At 34.4% G+C, this 22,695-nt stretch overlaps 2 protein-coding genes across 7 annotated transcripts in view; both read left to right on the forward strand.

The window, feature by feature from the left end:
• The window catches only part of LOC125673257 (multiple epidermal growth factor-like domains protein 10), a 61,497-nt gene that overhangs the window by 25,664 nt on the left and 13,138 nt on the right, over window positions 1-22,695 (forward strand). The gene's annotated exons all lie outside the window — the stretch shown is intronic.
• On the forward strand, window positions 18,907-22,376 carry LOC130052680 (uncharacterized). 2 transcript variants are annotated; one of them, XR_008801059.1, is made up of 4 exons: window positions 18,907-19,026; window positions 20,073-20,802; window positions 21,126-21,226; window positions 21,600-22,376. XR_008801059.1 is itself a non-coding variant. In XM_056158378.1 (2 exons), exons 1-2 carry the CDS (start codon window positions 21,101-21,103, stop codon window positions 21,984-21,986), a joined length of 513 nt encoding a protein of 170 aa, XP_056014353.1. In that variant the 5' UTR covers window positions 21,037-21,100; the 3' UTR covers window positions 21,987-22,376. The 2 variants fall into 2 exon arrangements, 1 of the variants encoding a protein (XP_056014353.1); XM_056158378.1 differs by lacking the exons at window positions 18,907-19,026; window positions 20,073-20,802 and having other exon boundaries at window positions 21,037-21,226.

Genomic DNA, 22,695 nt, shown 5'->3' on the forward strand with positions numbered 1-22,695 from the left:
GTTAGGCCTAGTGACTGAAATGTACATGGCGTCTTCTTTCACCTTGGCCAAAGTTTGGGATATCGGAAAATATTCAGGCTTCACGCAAGTATTCTTGTATGGTACTGATATCATATTGAATAATTTTTGCTTTATTTATTTTACGAAATTGTTACTACGCGGCTTTAGACTGTCAACATTCGAAATAACTGTTTTGTTTAACCTAACTTTACGTACATTTGGGAGCAAGTCCTTCTTTGATTTACAGTACATCCAAGTTTCGGGCTGAATATTAGCATGACCTGGTCAGGCAAAAAGGAATTAAAAAAAAAACAGATTTAAACTACAATATGACTTACCATAGCATGCAGCATTGCCGCCAGTATAATCCGACACAGTAAATTATGTAAGCAATTCATAGATAGCGATCCACATGTTATCGATGAGACATCATCTGTTGTAAGACATTTACGACGCATTTTATGCTTCGATAGGCGGATCAAGTAAACCCCATATGAAAATACTCGATATACCGTTTTTTTTATTTTTTTATTTCACATATGATATCGTTGTACATGTCAAGAGTTTTTTTATTTTTTATTTTTATGTAACTTTACTTTAAACAAAGACTGTGCGTTTTGTTTTTGTTTGGGGGAGGGGGAGCGGGGGGGGGGGGGGGTAAGACAATACAGTATTTATTGTGCATGTTTAATTCCGTTGATGTTCAATTGCATGGCCTAGTTCGAAGGCCTATCAATGTATCAGTGTTCCATTGTCCAATGTAAAATTAGAAAAGGAAAATTAGTGTCGTCTTGGTTGTCAAGGAGGTGTGTCCCATACCAAAGTTACATTTATACAATATAAACAAATATTTTTTCAGCGTCCTCAACTAATCAATTTGCGTGTTACAAGTAAAATTAAATTATGACAGACGGACTGAATGCTACATGTATATTATATATGTTTTGTCAATTAATAAACTGGACATGTGTTGTGCCAATAAATATATCTTAATTTAATAATCCAGCCTACAATAGCAACAGAAAATTGTGCTTAAATTGTCCAATCTTCAAAACCTTTTAAAAAATGTGTACATGTGTGTGGTGGGTGGTGGTCTTCATCCACTCAAACTGTCTCAATCCCCCTCCCGAATTCAATTTCTTTAAGTGTGCTGTGGATAGATCGCCACATGGACCCATCCAAGTCTACTGTAAGGATGTTTTAAAATCTCGGTTTCAAATGCAATTAGTTCACACAAAAAATATATAGACAACATTATTTGACGATTTGTATTTTAGTTGCTTCTATTCATACACGCTATACAACAGTACTGAATCTATAACTTCGTGATCGTGAGAGAGAGAGAGAGAGAGAGAGAGAGAGAGAGAGAGAGAGTATCACTAAGTGTATACAGGTACGGGAAGTTTGTACAATATTATTCTTATTAATTAACCATTCCACTTCATTCTGATATATTTAATTTCCCTTTTTTCCATGTTAAATTATTTGGCTGGCGCGAGTTAGGACTGCCCCCCCCCCTTTTTTTAACCGATGTCACGTGCCTAGCTATCTAACGCCCTCTCAGTCAAAAATGAAATAGATATATAATCTATATTACTACAACTTCATTGGATTTACTAGATTTTTTTTACCACCGTAATACATGTTTATGCAAGCGGACAATCTAGGCATTTTTAAAATTATTTTTTCCATCTTCGATAGCAAAATGTATTCAGTCCACAAAGAGCAGAATGGACCCAAAACCCATGGCAAGCGAAGGTGATTTTTACCCCCGTTTTCGGGTGTTATAACTGACCCCAAAAAATAGTATGTTTTATAACTTTCATTCAGAAGACGGGTAAGTTCGTGAGTCACTGAATAAACAAAAAATCGTCCGCATTCTTATTTCAATCGTGTTGTCAACTGTGCACTTTTTGATATTTCTACACTACCTGTAAACATGTAGACAGCGGATCTAAATCATCTAATATTTTTAATTACAATAAAAATTATACAATAAAAGATTTGTGGTGCACTAATATAAATGTAAATCTTTTAAAATAATCGCACAAATAAACCAATGCTTTTACTCGTCATTTCATGGTCCATATTTCTTTGAGCTGCTATAAGGCATGCTATTTATCAAATTGAAAGTAATGCCAATTTATAACATGTGATATTCGTTTGTTCATTTTCAAAGTAAAATGATCCTTCTTTTATTTGGTGAACTCGTGCTGCTCGTGCTGTGAAACAATGTGCCGACTAACACGTACAGGTGTTTGTGTGCGGGATGTCGAGAATTTGGGTGTTTCATAAAGGTGTGAACGTCTGCGGGGAAGTCTGATACGGATATATATCAATATCTTGATATATCTATATACAAGAAATAATCCCGATTTACAAACATGTTGAGGTTTCTACTTAGAGATAATTAAAATCCATTTAGCGACACTGTCCACTCTATTTCTGGGCTTTTAAAAAAAACAATTTATCTGCTTCAAACATATACAATAATATATATCATTAAATGATATGAATATATACAAGTCGCCGTTTTATACGTTTTAATTTTCGTCCACTAATATTTCGCTTAGTATTTTTTTTTTTATCACACGAAGGTGCACAGTGGCACAAAGGAGACACAGATGTCAGATCTCTGTGGACTTAAAGGTCTACCTCGCTCAGGAAATTAATACTTCAGGGGTGCCGACAATTTTAAAGGTCCACCGTGTTTTATTTTTAAAAAAATAGTTTTAAAAATCCATTTTTAGCTCTTCTGAGCCGAAGGCTCAAAGAGCTAATGCTATCGCCATTTGTGCGGTGTGCGTAAACTTTTTAGAAAAAGGGCTATAACTCAAGAACCCCTTGGCCAATTTTTTTTCAAATTTGTTACAGGGTATCATTGGCCCAAAGGCTTTCATACATACTAAATAGAGGGATGTGACCCTTTAACAAGGGGAGATAATCAGGAAAATACAAACAAAAGTAGTGGTTGCTAAAAAATCTCCTTCTCAAGAACCACTGGGCAAATTATCACCAAACTTACACCTAAGGATTAGGATATGTTGTAGATTAAAAATTGTTCAAGGCATTCCCCTGGGGCAAAGGGGGTGGTCTCAAGGTCACTTCAAAGTTGACCTAAATTTATATTTCCTTAAATCTTTGATATTTTAGTCATTATAAGGACTAGGATCATCAAATTTTGACAGTTGATGCATCTTAGGACCTTGTGTCAAGTTGTCTCAAAAGTAGGTCACGGTGACCTACGTTTTGAATTTTGCAGGTATTTATTTTAAAATTAATTTTGATGCATATCTTGGACACTTTGAAGCTTTTGATCATCAAAACTTGTCAGTTGGTGGATCATGGGACCTTGAAATGCGTCATATAAAAAATTGGTCACTGTAACCTACTTTCTGAATTTTATGGCTTATCATTTATAGATATATTTTAAGTTGTTATTTCAAATACCGAGAGGTCTAGAATCATCAAATCTTGTAAGTTGATGCATCTTGAGGCCTTGAAACATATTTATAAAAAAAGTAGGTCACAGTGACCTACTTTTTGAATTTTACAGATATTCAAATTTCACATTTTCAATTTTAGATTCATATTTTGGGCACTGTAAAACCTAGGATCATCAAACTTTGTCAGTTGATGCGTCTTCAGTCTTCGGTTTGTGTCGACCAAAAAGTAGGTCACCGTGACCTACTTTTGGTATTTGACAGCTAAATTACTATATTTCAGACACTATTTGACCTACAATCATCAAACTTTGTCAGTTGATGCATCTTGAGTCTTCGGAGTGTATCGACCAAAAAGTAGGTCACTGTGACCTAATTTTGGCATTTGACAGTTATATTTATATATTTCAGTCACTAATTGACCTACAATCATCAAACTTTGACAGTTGATGCATCTTGAGTCTACGGGGTGTGTCGACCAAAAAGTAGGTCACCATGACCTACTTTTGGAATATGACGGCTATATTTATATATTTCAGATACTATTTGACCTACAGTCATCAAACTTTGTCAGTTCATGGGTCTTGCATGTTCGAAGGGTTTCGACCAAAAAGTAGGTCACCTTGACCTACTTTTAGAATTGGACGGCTATATTTATATATTTCAGATACTATTTGACCTACAGTCATCAAACTTTGTCAGTTGTTGGGTCTTGCATGTTCGAAGGGTTTCAACCAAAAAGTAGGTCAACTTGACCTACTTTTGGAATTGGACGGCTATTTGACCTACAGTCATCAAACTTTGTCAGTTGATACGTCTTGCATGTTCAAAGGGTGTCAACCAAAAAGTAGGTCACCTTGACCTACTTTTGGAATTGGACAGCTATATTTATATAATTCAGATATTATTTGACCTACAGTCATCAAACTTTGTCAGTTGTTGGGTCTTGCATGTTTGAAGGGTGTTGACGAAAAAGTAGGTCACCTTGACCTACTTTTGGAATTTGACGGCTATATTTATATATTTCAGATACTATTTGACCTACAGTCATCAAACTTTGTCAGTTGATGAGTCTTGCATGTTCGGAGTTCGCTGACCAAAAAGTAGGTCACCATGACCTACGATTGGAATTTGACAGCTATATTTCAATATTCAGATACTAATTGGTTTAAAATCATCAAACTTTGTCAGTTGATATTTCTTGGGTTCTCAAAATGTGTAAACCAAAAAGTAGGTCACATTGACCTACTTTTTTTGAATTCTTAGGATTTAACTAAAGATTTAGAATACTAAGAGGCTAAGAATAGAAATGGTGGGGTTGTACAATTTATCACAAGAGCGATTCTAGGCCCTTGGGCCTCTTGTTGTAATTAGTTACTATAATTACTCAAGTTTAACCAAACTTATACAGTTGTCTCTCTTTTTTATCCTCAATTATATCAATTTTAATGGAAGTTGATACAAATAGATATATGCAACTTGAAAATATAAACTCGTCTTTGAGATAGACGGTAAAACAATATTATTTGCTGTGGTCCTTTCACTGCAAGGAATTTTAATTTTTGATCACGATTTTTCAATTATGTCCAATACAGCGGGGGGAAAATTGTAGTTTTATGTAGTGGGAAGGGGAGGGGGGGGGGGGATATATCACAAATTTAAACATCGTGATAGAAAATATACAAGTTTCTAGTATTTTAACAGTTGTGATTTACAACCAGAATAAGCCCAAAAAATATATAATAACCTATGCGTCCATTTTTGTGTATTACACTGTGATTCTCATAACGTCAACATCATGACGTTATATAGTTTTTCTGTTGAAAAACAACACAAAGTTTGAACGACTGTAAAACGAAAACTAGAAAAGATATAGTTATAAAATAAATTGTTCTATAACCTATAAATCCTAGAGCATCAACTGTGAAAGTCTCATTTATTTTGGCGAAAGGGCCAATTTTAGTACTTTGTGACTCTGGTTCTTTGAAAAATAAAGCCAAAAATATTATTCAAAAACAGTGTCGAATACACTAGTTCCAACCATTGTTATATCTTCTTAAACTTTAGAAGTTACATTTGACTGTTTGACACGCAAGAAGGAATGAAAACTACAAGTTGACAAGATGGATTGAATTAATTGACATGTGTTTGTATTCAATTAGACATGCACATTTCTGTTTTGCTAGTATAATATGTATAACATACTATTTATTATATGTACACTAATTTTAAGATGTGTTCAGCTTTGTTTAGCTGCTTCCATGAATTAAAAGTACTACAGTGTCACAATGCAAAAAATATGTTTCAATGGTTTTAGAAATTGGTATAATCTTTAAAAAATGTTTTCTGGTAAATTTAAAGAAACGCTATCCTATTCCCACCTTTGTGTTTCAGAATCTGAGACTAATTTGAAACATATTTGATGAAGAAGGCAATATGGGTCACGTTTGAAATAGCTGTATGTTAAAAACAAGGTCTGGGCATTATTATCCTGTGATGGGTCATTTCCATGCCACCCATATATGGCATGAGCTAAACAGATCCCAGTGCATTTATTCTCATTTGGGACAAACTTCTCCCACTAGAAAACGTTCATCCAGTTTCTCCTTTGCATCCTGTCCTTTGGAGATCGAAAAAAATAATACCACTATCTTTTTTCTTCGAATTAATTATATACATATTTGTGCAATTGTATACCCAACACCTTTTACCCTCTCGTCGATGGCTGCGTTGCCACTCGGTGAGGTGTCTGTGCATGTGTCACCAGAGGGCGACTTTTAATCGTGAAAGGGTTGATTTTACAAACAAGTTCTATATTATCTCAAACCCACCTTTTAACTCTGCACTCATCAACTTAGTAGGCCGTTCGTCAACATCGACGGTAAAACAAAGTCCATGAATGACATTGCCGGAGGAAACAGTTTTAGGTGACAGTATTTTCAACCAGTCAGCATTATTGGTACAAAGAAAATGAAATGATATATAGTCTGGTCCCCGCCACTCCTTCATCACTCGTATATTGCCCCACCCCCCTCCGCCCCACCACTCCTTGATCACTTGTATATTTCTCCCCTCCGCCACACGCCCCACCACTTCTTGATCACTCACTATACGATCGTATATATAAGAGTATGAGTGATTAAGGAGTGGCGGGGTGAGGGGAAGAATAAAGTATATAGAAGTCATAGTTAATTTAGAAATAAACCTACTCAGGTACGTATCATCATTGTTTTTAAGTGGAAGATAATCCGGTGCGGAAAGTAACTTCACAATTGTTTAAAATGTTGGACAAGCAATAATAAATGAATAGATATAGAAATAAAAATACAATGATTATAATTTTAAAAAACCTAATATATGTTAGTTTCGCAAAACATTAAAATCCTAATTCGTGGGGAGGGGTATCATGATAATGGTATCGAGCTTATTATGATGAATCTATACATGTCTGGGCAAGAGGGGTGGCAGTAAAAATCTATATACTGTCTTCAACGTCTTCAAACCATCTGGTGCTGCTGAGTTCTGATAAATTTATAATGTCTTTTGCCAGCAAAAATCAATTACTAATAATTCAATGATTTAACATTTTATTTACAATAATTTACTGAAAAATATAGCAGTGAAAAAAAAAACTTTTAGTAGGTCAAACCAAAGTTTACTAAAAGTGTTCAATGCTGGTTTACTGCCAAGCTGAATTCACTCACGAGAATATACAGTAAACGGTCACCAAGTTTAATACAATTCCAAGATATAAAAGTCGAAATGTACATGTAATTCTGTGGAGTGCTAATATTGTTTTTTTTTTTACCAGAAAATGTACAGTTTATCTAAACTAAAGTAATATTCTAATGAAAATTCTTCGAGAACTTAGAGCGGTAAAGCTAACAATCATTAATGTAATCTTTCTATTGAACTCTGACAAACATCATTCTAAGAATAGAACGTTTAGAATCATTTCTAGGTCACAGACACGAATCCAGTACATTATACTACCCAACAATATTTGTCAGTGTTCTGGGGAGATACTTCTATTAACAACGGATCATATTTGTGTGAGGTGTGCGTCCGGCGCTAGATCCGCTACCGCAAAGAAGGTGTTGCACCGAAGCGGAAACTTTCCCTGATCGGAGCTCCGTGCTAGCTCTCGTAGCGTAGAACTGACCTTCATCCATATTTATACTCTTATTGCGGATTTGCCATTTGAATACCTGTAGGATCCCCCAGTACTGAGGACAAACCTATTACATTTTATGTGTCAATACATTATGCATGTAGGCTAAACAATATTTCAAATCGTGAAAATTAATTGTCTTTTTTTTTCTTCTTCCGAATATGAGTTACGATGTATACGGTTACATGTTACGAGTGTATGAAAGGTGAATATAACAAACAGTGCTTCTAGTAAAATTTAAGAATATCTGGATAAATGTATATCATATTAAAAGACGCATAGCTGTTAGAAAGAACTACACAGAACAATTTGAGGAAAATGGATATTGTTTAAAAAACTGAATGAATGATTGCATATCACATTGTGCATGTATAAGAAGATTATAGGCATAAATGCTACATCGGCATAATTAGTGCATGAATATATATTTCTACGGATTTTGTTACCAAAATTTTAAGCCTTTTAGATTGTACACAGGGTAAACAAAACAACATAGCCTATGTTGGCAATTTTCCCCCCTTCTTTTTATGTATTTGTTCAGCAGCCAGAGTATTTTTTCCCTCTATCTTCTATCTCTTTACTTCTATCTTTTGTATGAAAGTCTATCATAAGTGTGAAAGTGATCTGAGTGTTTGTGTAAATAGCATTGAGTCCCCATACCCGCTGGTCAGGTTGGGATGTAGGGGCACATGTAAAAATCCTGACTACAAGATTTTAATAAATGTGTTGAACCAGAAAAAAAGAAAACAAACAGTGATCAATCTCATAACTCCTATAAGTAATGCAAAATAGATAGTTGGGCAAACACGGACCCCTGGACACACCAGGGGTTGGATCAGGTGTCTAGGAGGAGTAACCATCCCCTGTCGACCGGTCATACACGCCGTGAGCCCTATGTCCTGATCAGGTAAACGGAGTTATCCGTAGTCAAAATCAGTGTGCCAAGAATGTATCAAATACATGTATTTAATATTCTATACTACTACAGTCTAAAAGCTCTTATACTCGTATGTAAAATTTTCTACAACCAACAGTTGGCAACTGTACATGACTCTGACCACAAAACAATATATGGGAAGTTTAATAAGCATTAATAAAGTTTAATATAATGCGAAGTATATGCATCTTCAGAAATTGATTCACCATAGCAATTTGCTACTGGATTGCATATCATCTCCGCTCCTGAAACTATTTAACGGTCATTTACATGTACCTTGTTTGGCCTTTTTTTCTTCCAAAGCTTTACAAAGTTCACAACAGTTTTTCGTAAAAAGCAGCATGTCTTTGTCAACAACTTTCATTCAGAAATACATACAAGTTATCGTTAGCAAGCTTGACTATTAAAACACATATATTGCTATTCTCTTTAGAGAAATCGAGAGGCATAGCCTTCGTCGATGTAGGCTATGCCTCTCGACTTCTCTAAAAAGAATAAGGTATTGCATGCTGTATCATGCATGTTTGTTGCCAGTCCTATTCACTATACTGTGTCCAGGTTGGAAGCTTATTTCAAACTCGGCACATAGTAATAAGCAGGGATTTGATATGAAACAATTATAAAAACTAGAAGCGTCTTTCAGTTAAAAAAAAATATAGATAGAAAACGTAATATGAAAAAAAATGTATTCTTGAGGGATTCGAACCCGGTCGTTTTGAAAAAGGAAAATATCATCTTTACATATATAAGTCGACGACCTTACCCCCTGAACCATGCAGTAGACTATACATTCCTATGGATAATTAACGTACGGGGGAAGTGTAAAATTATATCAGTGAAGTCGTTTCGATTGTTTGAAATTTACAAAAAAGCGCCCTCGTGAAACAAAATTTCAAAGCGACAGATTTTTAGAGAAAAACTCGAAGAACATGTTCATACTAAATTTATTTTTGTTTCGCGGAGTCAGTTTTTTTCCCCGGAAATTCGGGAATATTCCTTCATTCATATGAATTGCTTATTGCTTGGTTTAAACTCAAAATATTTGGCTAAATTTTGTCAATACACATCTTTTACACTTATTTTCAAAAATGTTCGAATCAAGGCTTACATTCAAATTGGTTTTATCGTATATTCAAATAATTTGAATTTATCGATCTTTCATACAACACGTTTAGGGAAATTAACTTGAGACGTGGAACACCTTTTTTATTTTTTTTAAATCGTAGGGGGGGGGGGTGTAAGCGTTCGTCCATCATTACATTCATAGGAGCCTGGTTCAAGGACATTGCACTATAACCTACATGTATATGTAGACAATGGATAAATTTCGAACCACGAATATATATTTTTTCTTCGATATATGGTGTTTCTTTTTTGATTTCTTTATGTTTCATGAAGCTTAACTACACGTGACATTAAGGAAGAACACTTATTTATTCACGTTTTAAAAAATGTCTTATCCCACCGATAATATACAAATGCATTTTGAATCAGTTTTGCGCAAAAAACAGCACGAGCGTAATCAAAAGCATTAAATCCGGATGCAATATGGCAGAAATACCAATTTTTAATAGAAATTCTGAACTTTATTTAACAAATTTTTATGAGCGGTTAAATCTTTATTGTAGAAATTTGTGTTCAGTGGAGGATTTAGGGGGTGGGCGCAGCAGGCGCCCGCCTCCTACAATTTTCAAAAATTAGGGTAAATCGTCGTCTCTTGTTTAAAAAATGTAAATGGTAAAAGAAGCAATAATTTTACCACTCTAGGAGAAAAAAATGACAAAATATTTTGATTTATTAAATAACACGGAGAACTCAGATTTTTCCAAAAACTCTTAAAAGCACCATTTTATTGATTTCATCTGATGAAAATGACAGAAAATAGTAAAAATTATTACATATGAGACATATTTTAATCTCTATGAAATCTGTAAAGTCCAGTAGTCTCAAAGCGGTTCCAGACCCTCTGTCTCATATAGTTGCCCCCCCCCCCCCCCCTTAGCCCCTAACCGTAATTCCTGGATTCGCCCCTGGAGTTGGTTCACAAGCCATACTTTATTTCATGATTTCTTAATTATCTTTGAAACTTCTTTTTTCCCCTTTTTTTAATGAATTGCTTTTTTATTTGACTTTCACATTATATACATACGTGTAATTTAACACTACACAGTGATATCATCAATATTCATATGCGAAAGACATTTTCATATATATATATATATATATATATATAGAGAGAGAGAGAGAGAGAGAGAGAGAGAGAGAGAGAGAGAGAGAGAGAGAGAGTATCTCTCAAACTCCCTATACCTGCAGTTTTTAAACAACAAAAGTTTTTCGACTGTAAATCTATGAATGATATTTTTTTCTGGATGTATCTATACTTAATTTACTTATACTCGAGAAATTACTGGTATTAAATGAGAGGTGAACAAAACGAACATTAATCAATTTCATAAATCCCATGAGCAATGCAAAAAAGATAGTTGGGCAAACATAGACCCCCGGACACACCAGAGGTGGGGTCAGGTGCCTAGGAGTAGTAAACATCATATTGTTCTATCATAAGAATTATCAAAATTTCCACCTTGTATATATCCTTATTAGCAAATTTTCCAAAAAAGAATTGCATGTGACTGTCTACCAAAACTACCAAACCAAAACTGTCCAGTTTTCGTAAAGCCATTCTTCAATTCCATACCAGATTTCTTTCACACATGGATATTCTACAAATATATCATCAATAGTTTCAAAACCGCTTTTCCAAAGCGTGCAGATTGGGGAATCAACCATTCTAAGTTTACGTAAATAATAGTTACACGAAAGTATCCTGTGTAAGATTTGAAACTGTACCTACTGTAATTTAGACTAACCTTAACCTATCATTGGGTCAAATATTGTCTGACGTGTTTCATGTCGATTGTTAAACCGTTCTTGGCACACTGATTTTGACTACGGATAACTCCGTTTAGGGCTCACAGCGGGTTTGATCGATCGACAGGGGATGCTTACTCATCTTAGGCACCTGGTCCCACTTCTGGTATATTCAGGGGTCTGTGTTTGCCCAACATTTTATTTTGTATTGCTTAAAGGAGGTATAAGATTGATCACTGTTCGTTATCTTCGCATTTCATTCTTGAGTTGTTTTAAAGGAAAGATCAAATATATTTTTCCATTCTAACTCTGAAAAACCTCCTTCTGTTTCTTCCCATTTTGATATAGATTTGATTTTGGTTGCTTTATGATCATACATGTCTAAGACCGAGTGTAATGTCGATATCGACGACATCGACAATGTTGTGTCGATATCGTTTCGATATCAACCATATGGAGTTTTTGTAATTGACTGAGATTTGTGAAATAATTAATATTGAAAATTTACCACAGACTAACTATCATGTCGATATCGACGATATCGGCAATATCAGTTTGATATTGTATCAATATGGATAGTTGTATGGATTTTGTTGTTGAAGTCAATCATCATAAATGACGCTGGGTGCTTTGTCGATATCGTCGGTATCGACAAAACTGTTCCGATATTGTATCGATATCGATCGTGTTTCGTGAATTTATTAAGAATTCTGCCATCAAATCGATGTCGAATCATATGTATATATGATTTTATAGGGCTGATTGGAAAAGCAAAAGGACAGGTACACAGATTGGCCATGATCATTGAAGCTGTCGGGAACGCACAGAAAGTTCTGCAAAACATTAGCGAGGACAACCCAATGGACGATATCGACAATAAGAAAAACTTGGGCAATGCGATATTTCTAATCATAAGCACATGTTTAAAGAAGGACAGTAGCAAAAAACTTCACAACAAACTGCTTACCAATCCTGATTCGATATCGACATGATATCGACGATATCAATAGTAATAGAAACTTAATCAATTTAGAATGCTTAAACACATGCACATCTATAAAAAAAAAAAACAGTGGCAAGGATGGTCATAAAAAACTTATAAATATCATGGTTCGATATCGACATGATATCGTCGATATCGACGATATCGACAGCAAGGGATATTTTGTTATTGCAAATTACCTAAACATCTGCACAATTATCAGAATGATGCAGGCAAGGGCATGCACAACCATTTGTTTTACAATCATGATTCAATATCGACACGATATCGTCGATATCGACAACAAGGGAGTCTCAGTCATTGTTAAATTTATAAACAGACAAACAACAATAAAGAAATATAGTTGGTAGAATGTCACAACAAAATCTTGAAACGGTAACGATTCGATATCGATACGATATCGTCGATATCGACAGTAAGGGGAACTCATTTAGTGCAACATAACGAAATTAATACACAAGTGTAAAGAAAATAGTAGCTAGGACAATCATGAAGAATTGTTTAACACTGTTCCCAACGGATACTTTGTTGACAATCATGATTCGACATCGATTTGATATCATCGATATCGACGATATCGATATAACACCATGTCTTGGACATAACTCGAAATTTGATATCATTATTGCATTTTGTCATGATTGAACTTAAGAAATAGTCGTTTTTGAAAGTCAATATAGATTATCACAATATATATCGAATATGACTCGAGTTCTGATGAACGAAAATAGGAAATTCCCAAGATGATGAAAATACATCCATGTAAACAAAGATACATAATGGGTATCTTTTAAAGAGTTTAAAGCTGTTAAATTTTGAGACTTTGTTAATGTAATTATTTGCACGTAGATATTTCCTAACATTAAGCAGATCCAACATTTCCTTCAATTTAGGTTTCCTAAGTAAACATCCGCAATAGTGATTTTAGTTCCCCAGAGAGAATAAAGAATAGGACTGTGCATGGACAAAAGTATCGGAACGATTTATGACGTTGTCCAGTTTGCAAAAATACTCGCGTTTGATTCGATGCTAAAAATGACCATATTCCATAAAGAATACTAAAAATAAATTGCCCCTATTTTAAAGAGAAGAGAATTTTGTATCTCCCTGTCCAAAATATACCTTATTCATTAAAACTTACTTTAATATTTCGTGATATATATAGCCCTTGGCTCTCCGTACTGCAGTGACTCTCTTGGGGAGGGATTGGTACAAATGTTTAACAGTTTCACAATCGAAACAGGTCCAAATTGAATAAATTTTATCATATACTTGTTCCACAGAGGTAATCTCATCCATTGATTGCTATATCTTTTTTTTAATCTTTAACCATAAATTTTCTATAATGTTTATATCTGGGCTCTGTGCCGGCCACTCCATCGTGTTGATATGGTTATATTCCATGAATGTTTTAGTAGCCCTAGAACGATGAACTGGTGGATTATCATCTTGAAATATATAATTATTGTCAGGAAAGTCTCTTGCTATTACTGGCCATAGATTGTTGTCTATGATTTGAATATATTTATCTGAATTGATGTTCCCCTCCACACGTGTTAATGTGCCGACGCCATGATATGTTATGCAACCCCAATCCATTACGGTAAGTTTCTTGTTTTTTACAGGTGAAATACATTCTGGTCTAAAGGCCTCGCGTATATCATGTTTTCCAGTAGAATTCTGTTGTGGTATTAAATACTGAGATAAATTGTTTTTTACTTTTAGCTTTATTGCTTATTTTGGGTTTTACAAATGAATGTCAAAAGGATATAATATTATTTCAGATAATCTGGCAAGCATTTGCACTGTATCAGAATGTTCGTTAGAATAAATCCATGTTAAACCACAGGCCTTGGGAAATGGATCACGTAACACCAATACACACGCCTACCATGTTTTTCTTATCCATGATCAAGACATTTATTTTCGTTTTACTTATGATTTGTAAATGTACTGTACATATTTCAAACAAATAATCTAATTATCGAAAAAAAAATGTTATTTTCGTATTTAGCTTTTTCACATTATTAAGAATGTCCTTTTCAGTGATTATATTCTTTTTCTTAACTTGAAATCGCTACAAATCTTATTTTTACTAATACGTACATATAAAAGAAATTAATTAAAGTGGAAAAAGTGTGTAAATATGTGATAAAAATCCACCCAAAACATCAACATAAGGTTGGGTGGGGGGTGGGGTGGGGGGGGGGGCGTTGCATGATACATCTGTACATGCCCAAAGTGACTTTATATATGTATTAACCTACCTCTATTATCACCCCACCATGTGCAACTTCTGGTAAAACATTGAACATGCTATTAAGAATAAGGGATAAATTTTTTTCACAAATACTGCCACAGGAACATCTTATCCACTCTGTTCTCTTATATAATAGATACATGTGTGTAAGAGAACAGATATGTCTTTTTGCGCGGACGGACGGGCGCGTTGAATACAACTAGCTCCCAAAAATGGAGTTTATTTACTCACAAAGGCTTGCCGCTCGTAATGTAAACAATATCATATTTAACTAAAATATAATTGTATTGTTTACAATATTCTATAAACGGGAGCAAGCCCTGTGGTTTACTATAACAACAGAAAAAAACCTCTTTCAAGCTTTATAATATTTTACCCTATGGAGAATTTTAAGGAAGATTCTAACACAATCACCACTAGGTTTTCAAGGATAATTTCCTAGTAGGGAATTGTGTTATTAGAAATAAAATTCATTAGATCACACACACACACACACACACACACACACACACACACATATATATATATATATATATATATATATATATATATATATATATATATATTAGAAGTTGATTCGGCACAGTTGTAAATAAATATTGAAAATCAGAATTACACATTACATAAAAAACAATCATTTACTGCCGTTTATGACGTCATAATAATGTTAACCAGTATAGCGTTTTGGTCATACTCCTTTCTTAATGAGATGCTCATAAATATGCATACCGCATCGAAAACGAGGCTACCGTCGGTATCGACGCACAACAAACATGTCGGATTTAGCGGAATGTACGAAGTCGGTTGGTTACGCAACGCGAGATCTCAGTATTGTCCCCCTCATTACCTTCGGTTTTGTTGAAGAAGCAATAAAAACTTTAAACAAAAGTGAAGGATGCAAAGAAGTTTCCAAGGGATACAACTATTTCAGCGAGAAATACATCTCGGATATCAGAGGTAGGTCAAATCGTCTATCAGCTGATCAGTTTGACAGATACTATCAACTGATCGATCTTGAATCGTTTTGTGGCTGTAACATACACCATATCAGCATGTAACAAAGATGTCTATTGAAGAGATGATCTTACATAATAATTAGTTATATGAATTAAATACGATGATTGTTGATAAAACTGATCGATCGTATACATGTCCAAGTACACCCCCCCCCCAACCTCCCCTCAGAAAAAAGTTTTAGGCCTATAGCCTCCCAGCCTGCTGAAAAACCATATGTTTTTGTTGAATGATAAATAATCTAGTAGTTTCAGTGAGTTAATTTATGGCAAACTAGCATCATTTTATCAATTTATAGCCCCTGCATATATATATATATATATATATATATATATATATATCATATGATTTATTTATTCCAAATTAGGGCCCTCCTGGGCATACATCATTATTATTAATACATATATATTCTCAATAAAATATGTTTAAATCATGATGCATTTGACAGATTTCAGTATGTAATGTTTATGAGAAGAAGAAAAAAAGTGCACTGTAATTTAGTATTATGAGCTACAAACAATGTTCATAACATGAGACATTTTGAACATGGTATTAATACTTAACGTATTACATGCAATTAACTTGTGCCGTAAAGTTTCAACTTTGCATTTGATGTGTGATTTCACCGCAATACCTACAGATAACATTATATTGAAATCACGTGAAGAAACTACAAACAATTCTGTATGTTTTAATATTATATCCAGAAAAATGAGCTACATATGAACGCTGCAATAAGTTTTTTTTTTTTTCAAAAAGGTACATTTCAATGAAATATATAGTGAAAAATGGAATGATGACTCACTAATGGCCATGTACTGTATATGATTAATACTCCACTGTATAAAATGCAACACATAGCACGGGATGGTGCATTGCCAAGTCAACATGTCATGTTTATAATGAGTGCATAAGTGCAAACATGGTTTCTCATGGTTCATACATAATACACTGTATTACTAGTAGTATGTGCTTAGACAATGTTAATCACATGAGACATTACATCATACATGTAACCATAACATGCATATGTGGTATACATGTGTATATTGTATCATGTAGTTATAATGTTCAATTGTTAAAATTGTATACTATAGATAATCTGTCTCGAATACTTGGGGTACACGACTAGTCGACATGACACGTACATGCAGGCACTGTCCCTTGGTACCCCCTGTGTTCAGAACAACAACTCCCCATATATCATCCTTCTTATACAGTGCATTTTCAATAAGTATTGTCACATTGTATGAGCCAACTCTAGACCAATGTCAATATAGAAATCCTTAACATGTGTATTTAAGGTATACATGTGTATTTAAGGTATACATGTGTATTTAAGGTATACATGTGTATCATTATCATGTAGTTATAATGTAATTGTTAAAATTGTTAACTATAGTATATGTTGTATATATGTACATGTATATGTATATATATATCCAATAATAAAAGTCAAGAAACACAAAACTCGAATAACATTTCACTGTTAGCGCTTTCGGCTTTAATGCCTCTTCAGACAGTTATAAAATGAAATAATATTGCTAAGTAACGTCAACATATCACGACGTAAGTAATTGTCCTTTGTGACGTCATAATAAATTACACTGGTAGCGGTATAATACACACAATATTAGACAAAACTTGGAAATCAATTACAGATTTCAGTTCAATGTAGTTTCAATTTTACACAGTTATTTTCTACTAAGTTTGGGATTAAACAATTTTATAAAGTATTCCTCCTTTGTAACTCTGGAAATTTCGCAGTCATTATACATTTTATAAAATGGAAATATGTTGAAATCTCCATGACCACAATTGGCAAAATGTTTGGAACATGGCGAATTTCTGATACTTGGATCGCGAATTTGCTGCTTGTGGACGCGCACACGGGCGTTCAGTTTGTTGGTTTGTCCGGTATAGTTTTCATTACAGGTAGGGCAGGTCATACAATATATTACATTTTCGGATTTGCATGTCATGTTAGAATTTGGTGTTAATTTTTTACCGCATTTAAGAATTTTTTCTCTGCCTTCCTCTAGATGATTGCATGTACCGCAACGTGAATCACCACATTTTTGCACGGATTTGGAATATTGATATATATATATATATATATATATATATATATATATATAAATTGACGATCAGATGGAGTTCAATCACATAACATTTATTTCTCTACAGGCTGTTTCGTAAGGGGATGGTTTCCCCTCACTCGTCGGGAGAAAAATGACATCTAGCGAAAAACATCCGCGTGGCTGAGAATATGTTACACAGAAACATACTGGATAGTTGCTAAGCATGATTACACACAGGATTGAGTAAATAGAAATTTATGGGAATGACGGCAAGTGCTGACAAGTTCTGAACGCTTATTCAATGAAGATTTTTCGGGATGACATATTATAAAGAATTTCTCTAGAATACAAAGGTTGCACTTTTTTGAAATGTTTGAGTATGATGATGTTTTCCCTAAAATTTCCCACTTGATTTTGTAGTCAATATTTTTGTCTTTCAATGTCCATATGAATTTGCTGAGCTCGGTGGTATTCTTTTTCGTGGAATTACGGAATGAATGAGTGTGGTTGGCGTATCTTAATTTGAACTCGGTGTCTGCTAGTCCCACGTAGCTTTCTTCTTGTCCATTATCGGCTCTGACTCCAGCTAAATACACAATTCCGTGGGCGCGACATTCACCGTTGAGCGGGCATTGGTCTTTGTTTCGGCAATTACACCTGTTACATGTATCTCCGGTCTGGCGCACTTGTTTGATTGAAGCGTTATGCGAGTCAATTACATTTTGCATGGATGGCATACAACTGTATGATATTTTAATAGTGTTTCTGTTGATAATCGGGCGTAGAACATGGCCTATCGGGAAACACTCATCTATAATTTTGAGAAACTGTTTACCCAAGTTTGTTTTTACGTTACTATCATATGGGGGGTTAAACCATGTGATGTTACGGGAACGATTTCTTCTGCTGTTCTGTAATCATGCTTAGCAACTATCCAGTATGTTTCTGTGTAACATATTCTCAACCACGCGGATGTTTTTCGTTAGATGTCATTTTTCTCCCGACGAGTGAGGGGAAACCATCCCCTTACGAAACAGCCTGTAGAGAAATAAATGTTATGTGATTGAACTCCATCTGATCGTCAATTTATATATATATATATATATATATATATATATATATATACTTGTAATAAAATTTTAATCAAACATGTCTTATTGTAGTGTATAAATTGGATGATGGCTGTGTTGTTAAAGCTAGATCCTACCGATCACAGAAGAAAAATGAGTCTCCACACACAATGGAGGTAATATTCAATTTGATTGTTTATGATGTTTTATCAGTCATATGTATCATAATGACTAATTATTCTATTTACATTTTTGAGATACCATCTAATATGTACTACTTAACCTGTAAGTTACAGTCACAAATACCAGTATAAAAAATTATTGGTTAAAGCATATGCTTGCTTAGAACTCGGGTTTCCCCTCTAAAATTTGGGATTGAGTTCAACATGATAGGGTGGTCACTCACCCATACATGCATGTGGGGGTTCCTCCCTCCAGATGAACCCATTCATATCAACATCTGTACCAATGTATTGATCACTGCATTGAAGTTGTATAATTCATTTTTAGCTCACCTGAGCTGAAAGCTCAAATGAGCTTTTCTGATTGTCCGTTGTCTGTCGTCTGTCTGTAAACGTTTCATACTAACGACTGCTTCTCCAGAACCAATAGGCCAATTTCAACCAAACTTGAAACAAATCATCATTGGGTGAAGGAGATTCAAGTTTGTTCAAATGAAGGGCCATGCCCCCTTCAAAGGGGAGATAATCACAAAAATGCAAAACTAGGGTAAGGTCTTCTCAAGAACCACTGAGCCAGAATAAAGCAGAAATTTACATGAAAGCTTTCTGACATAGTGGAAATTCAAATTTGTTAAAATCATGACTCCTGGGGGTAGGGTGGGGTCACAATTGGGGATCAAATTTTTTCCTGTTGGGATATTGGGAAAATCTTTAAAAGTCTTCTTCTCAAGAACCACTGGGCCAGAAAAGTTAACATTTACATAAAAGCTTCCTGGCAGTGTATATTCAAGTTTGTTAACATACGGCACCCAGAGTTAGGGTGGGGGCACAATAGGGAAACAAAGATTTACATACAAATTTATAGGGAAATTCTTTAAATATGGGCCAAGGTGAGCAATGTGGCCCATGGACCACTTGTTGTTAAACACTGTACAATAAATGAATTGACTATTAAATTATTACCTAAATTCAACTATACTTGTTTTAAAATATTTAAATTTACATTACTTTACTTAATGTTTTTGAATTTGTCTTTACAGATACATCTAATATCAGGACCAATATTTGAGAGGGATGACAGCAGTTGCTCCTGTCCAATTGGAACCTCTGGTGCATGTGGTCACATTACAGGTCTTTTGTATACCCTTGCTCATATGAAAACAACTGGAATGCTGGTTATTCCAACAGATGTAACAAAAACCTCACTTCCACAAACATGGCATGTACCAAGAGGGGAAAAGGTAGCAGGGAGCTCCATTGACAACGTTCGAGTGTTAGGTTTTGATATGAGGAACCCATATGTGCCACCTGGAGGAATTCGAACAACATTATACAGCCCTATTGAAAATGTGTCCGAACTACCTTTACAGGAATTGTGTGATAACCTTGAGGAAGTTGACGACGCCTGTATGCTTTTGAGCGTGGTAAATTTAGAACGTCAGGAGAAAGTTGTAGACACGAAGTTTGGCAAATTCCCCAAGGGGAGTCCACTTGCAGTGCAGCAAAAAATGAACAGTAATTTAATTCTGAATATATTGGATGCTGATGACTTTCCTAAATTACCATCTCAAAATGTGATGATTAACAATATATCTACTGTGTTTTCTGAAACAAAACACTTGAAAACTGACTCATTAAGTGTCGCTACTGGTGAGGCTTCAGAGATAGAATCTCTGACTCAGTTACAGTCACAGGATCCCAAATAGCACAGGATTAGGCTTGATAGGATAACGGCATCTATTGCTGGTTCCATTGTCAAAAGGAGAAAAGGTAATTATGTGAAAATGTATCGGCTTGATACATGTAATGAACATTATTACATTTCAAATAAGATTCTGCATTTTTAATTTGATATGTACACTTAAAATACAACATGTTCAATTCAACGAAATAGACAAGATCATGAATTATTATTCTAGAGAACAATTGTATACATGTATATAATACAATGTAAAGTTAAATTTTTCTTATATGTCTTAAATTTGTAGCCCTCGGTGGTGCCTTAGCTTAGCTTAGCTATAAATTAAAGACATTGAACAACTTCTTTTCAAAAACAAATTTTCAAACAATGCTGTTTTTTTGTTTTGGTATAGACCCCTTGGTGGAGCGACTAAGGACCTTCAAATCTGTGGTGACAGCCAGTATGATACATGGGATAGCATGTGAGTCTACAGCAGCTGAAGCATTTGTAGAAGTAAGAACTTTTCAAATCATGTATTTGATAATAAATGCAGGCACAAATATTTGTTAGAATAACTAGTCCACTTATTATATGTCCAGTTGTAAATACCTTAGGCATTTAACCCAAAGAAAATTAAATGCATAAGTCTATACATATATATCAATTTGATAAATACATAAATTACAAATAAATACACAACATTTACAAGATCTTTTGAATATAAATAATATTGTCATAATTTGAGGTCTTTGGATTCGTGTTTTGAATAAAGCACCAATGTATTGATGAAAGATTTCATATAAAAAAAAATGATACAAATAAATAAAACATATAGAAGAGTCAGCAATATTTTTAAACTATGTTCTACTACTTTCTGTATTTTCAGAGGATGAATGACATTGTCAACATTTATCCCTGTGGAATATGTGTCAGTCCATGGTCACCTTGGTTAGCAGCTAGCCCAGACAGAAAGGTGTATTGCCCTTCCCATACTCCATGTTATGGTTTACTGGAAATCAAGTGTCCTGTCAACCCCCTATCACAATGTGTCTACCTCAACAAGGATGAAAATGGGTTTAAGCTGAAGAGAACACATAACTATTTTCATCAGATTATGATGCATCTTGCGGTAACAGGACTAGGGTGGTGTTACTTGTTTGTTTGGACTTCAGATGAATCTCATCTTGAGCTTATCACATTTGACTCAAGTAGATGGCAAGAAATGAAAGACAAGCTTGATATGTTTTATTTTGACCATTACTTGAAAGGCTGATCAATATTTGATATAAATCATTTTCATTTGAAGGAATGTTTTCATTACTTAAAGTAGCATTTTCTATATCTATTCAAGATTTGCTAATTATTTCCATTCAGTTTCAACATGTTTATGCCAAAGTAACAAGGTCAATGGTCATGTTATTAAATGCAAAGTCTTGCCATAAGAAATCTATATACAAAATTTGAAAGCATGCCTTAAATAATTCAGGATATATTTTCTTAAAAGTAGATCAATCTCCAAGGTCATGAGGTCAGACACTTTGGTACCAAATCAAATTTTCTCACATATGAAGACTGTGAGCTTTATCACTTACCATTTAAAAATTATGCGCCAGCTTAATTTTTTGGACAGACAGGACAAATTTAATATTCCTCCAACATTAGTTGCAGGGGGAGGGGGGGGGGCGCTTAAAAACTTTCCTAATGAAAGTTACTTCTAAATATGGTTGTGTAATTAATCAGAGTTATTGTTATTATTTATATTATAAAACAACCAACACACAGGTAATATGTGTCGTGAATTACACGTCATGATATTTATAGATCTTGTATTATGTTACTTTAATTTATGGTACAATTCTGGTACAATTTTAATATTCCGATAATTGTATATATTTATCTCTTTTTCCTGATTGATTTCATCTTCAATTTACTTCCATTCCTTGACAAGAGGACCCTTGAATAAAGTTCGCATGTTTGCCACT

The sequence above is a fragment of the Ostrea edulis genome, chromosome 3, assembly GCF_947568905.1.
Source record: "Ostrea edulis chromosome 3, xbOstEdul1.1, whole genome shotgun sequence".
NCBI classification, from domain to species: Eukaryota; Metazoa; Mollusca; class Bivalvia; order Ostreida; family Ostreidae; genus Ostrea; species Ostrea edulis.

Bases quoted from the DNA above. Each gene is read 5' to 3' on its own strand.
- LOC130052680 (XM_056158378.1), top strand. From the start codon at position 21,101: ATGCTGTTTTTTTGTTTTGGTATAGACCCCTTGGTGGAGCGACTAAGG. The intron at 21,227-21,599 runs GTAAGAACTTTT...CTGTATTTTCAG, and splicing joins CAGCTGAAGCATTTGTAGAA to AGGATGAATGACATTGTCAA.